General features: G+C 60.2%; 1 protein-coding gene across 1 annotated transcript in view; it reads left to right on the forward strand.

Moving 5' to 3' along the window:
- Nucleotides 1-2,785, forward strand: part of TYMP (thymidine phosphorylase) — a 3,757-nt gene that overhangs the window by 292 nt on the left and 680 nt on the right. Inside the window, exons 2-8 of the mRNA XM_014541200.1 lie at nt 31-252; nt 401-603; nt 1,010-1,108; nt 1,520-1,649; nt 1,965-2,083; nt 2,506-2,668; nt 2,749-2,783. Of these exons, the coding sequence (XP_014396686.1) occupies nt 60-252; nt 401-603; nt 1,010-1,108; nt 1,520-1,649; nt 1,965-2,083; nt 2,506-2,668; nt 2,749-2,783 (942 nt within the window). The 5' untranslated portion in view covers nt 31-59. The remainder of the gene's footprint in view (nt 1-30; nt 253-400; nt 604-1,009; nt 1,109-1,519; nt 1,650-1,964; nt 2,084-2,505; nt 2,669-2,748; nt 2,784-2,785) is intronic.

Genomic DNA, 2,785 nt, shown 5'->3' on the forward strand with positions numbered 1-2,785 from the left:
CCGAGGAACACAGGGCGGGGCGGGTCCCAGCTGTGTCTCCCACCCCGCAGCTCGGAGCAATGGCGACCCCGGGAGCCCCAGTGGGTGGCGTCTCGTCCCGAGGGCCCCAGTGCCCTCCTGACCCAGCGCTGGAGCCCAAGCAGCTCCCGGAGCTGATCCGCCTGAAGCGAGACGGAGTCCGCCTGAGCGAGCGAGACATTCAGAGTTTCGTGCGCGCCGCGGTGGACGGGAGCGCGCAGGGCGCACAGATAGGTGTGTGGGGCAGGTGGGCATTCCTGACTCCAGCGAAACCTCCTACCCTTGGCACCCCACGGCTCCGCACCACGTCCCTGGCCCCGGCTAACCCATCCCTGTGAGAGCGCCCCCTCATGCTGCCTACACCACCGTGTCCCATGTTTAGGGGCCATGCTCATGGCCATCCGACTGCAAGGCATGGATCTGGAGGAGACTGTGGCGCTAACCCGGGCCCTAGCCAACTCCGGGCAGCAGCTGGAGTGGCCAGAGGCCTGGCACCAGCAGCTCGTGGACAAACATTCCACAGGGGGAGTGGGTGACAAGGTCAGCCTGGTCCTGGCGCCTGCCCTGGCTGCCTGTGGCTGCAAGGTGAGCGCCTCCTCTCCAAACCCGAAACTCAGGCCTCAGAGGCGGGCAGCTCCCAACCTCTAATTTGGTCCAGAAAGAGCCCCCAAAGGCAGGACCCAAGCTCCTTGCCCCCCCCCCATTCCCAGCAGCCCCCGTAACAGGACCAACCTACCTAGCACCCCTTCCTCTTCAATACCCGAGAAAGGACCCCCAAAGGAAAAGCTGGGTACTCCTCCCTCGACAGATACCAGCCTCCTTCTTCAGTCCCCCCGCCCCCATCCCAAACCAGGACAATTTCTTTCCCATTCCCTCTCCACCAGGTGGACACCCACTACCACTTCTAACTGCAGCTAAAGTCCTAACCAGGGAAGATGAGGGAAGAGGTGGAGGGTGACAGTGCAGGTGTACACAGGACCCCGTCCAACAGGTACCCATGATCAGTGGGCGTGGTCTGGGGCACACAGGAGGCACCTTGGATAAACTAGAGTCAATTCCTGGATTCACCGTCATCCAGAGCCCAGAACAGGTATGTGGAAGCCACTGATCAGTCATTGACCTGGATTATTGATGTAAACATTAAACAGAATTGCTGAAGGATCACTGATGGGTTATCAGTCAGGGTCACTAATGAGGATATTCATAAAAGTTATTCACGGGTCTTTACTGATCATTGGACTTTGGTCAAAGTTACCAACGGACTTTTGGTTGGAACCATTAATAGGGACTTGGTAAAAATCCCCGATGGGCCATAGGGCATTGATTAATGTCACTGATGGGTTGGGCCAATCATCAATGAGGACTTATCAGAATTGTTCCTAAGTTACTGGTCATGGTTTTGACATTTGTCAAGGTGGCTGGTGAGTCCCTTGATCAGGGTTAGTGATGGGGTCAGTGACCAGAGGTCACTGGGAGTCCTGACACACGGGGATTTGGCCAGATGCAAGGTCTGCTGGAGAGAGTGGGCTGCTGTATTGTGGGTCAGAGCAAGGAGCTGGTTCCTGCAGACGGAATCCTGTATGCAGCCCGAGATGTGACAGCGACCGTTGACAGCCTGCCACTCATCACAGGTGACCTGACCCCACACTCCAGGGTCCACCTTCTGCATGTTAAACATCCCTGACTTCTGATGGACCAGTAAAGGGTCCTCTCCTAAGGGGACTGTGGGACCTCCCCAAGCCCAGGGCAGACGTCCCCTCACCACTCAAGAGGGAGACCTGGCTGAAGCACAACAGTCCAGCCCTGTGACGCCCATCATGAGGGACTTGACCCTCCATGTTCAGAGTCCCTGACTCCTCGTGCCTGACCTGAGAGCCAGGATGCCCTGCATCTCTCAGGAAGCGCCGAGCTCTCCTGAACCCACAGCCCCCTCTGCTCCCTCACAGCCTCCATCCTCAGCAAGAAGGTGGTGGAGAACCTGTCTGCACTGGTGATGGATGTGAAGTTCGGAGGGGCTGCCGTCTTCCCGAGCCAGGCAAAGGCCCGGGAACTGGCTAGAGCGCTGGTGAGCGGCTGTGCCCAAGGAGTCTCTGCTGGGGAGGGTCTCCCCCTACGGGCCCAGCCTCCCCTTCATAACCCAGCAGTCTGCTCCCTGTGTGCCTCAGCCACAGCCACTCAGCAGGCCTGTGTCACCATGGCCTCTGCCAGCACCTGGCTTCCCCACTCGCAGTTCCTCCTTCACCCCCTACTCAGTGACCTTACCAAGCAAGGCTGACATGGCTCTCGGCCCAGAGCGGTACACGGTCTTTCTGACCCCACCTGCTTCACCGCTCCCCGCACTCCAACAACCAAAACCTTCTGGGACCCCCTCACTCCTGGGGAACTGGCACCCAAGCGTGCAGCACCGGCTGGAGCTTGGTAACAAGCGGGCTACAAGCGGCCCCACAGAATGCAGGGCAGGGGCCACACTGAACCATGTCTCCGAAGGTTGATGTCGGGGCAGGCCTGGGGCTCCGGGTTGCAGCGGCTCTGACAGCCATGGACCATCCCCTGGGCCGCAGCGTGGGCCACACCCTGGAGGTGGAGGAGGCGCTGCTTTGCATGGACGGCGCGGGGCCACCGGACCTGCGGGACCTGGTCGTTAGGCTCGGTGAGTGGACCCGTAAGGTGTTGGGGTGGGAACTACAGAACCGCCTCCGCGGCACCTAAACCCCGGACCCACGCCGGCAGGGGGCGTCCTGCTCTGGCTCAACGGACAGGCGGAGGC

Source organism: Myotis brandtii, unplaced genomic scaffold (genome assembly GCF_000412655.1).
Source record: "Myotis brandtii unplaced genomic scaffold, ASM41265v1 scaffold2658, whole genome shotgun sequence".
NCBI lineage: Eukaryota > Metazoa > Chordata > Mammalia > Chiroptera > Vespertilionidae > Myotis > Myotis brandtii.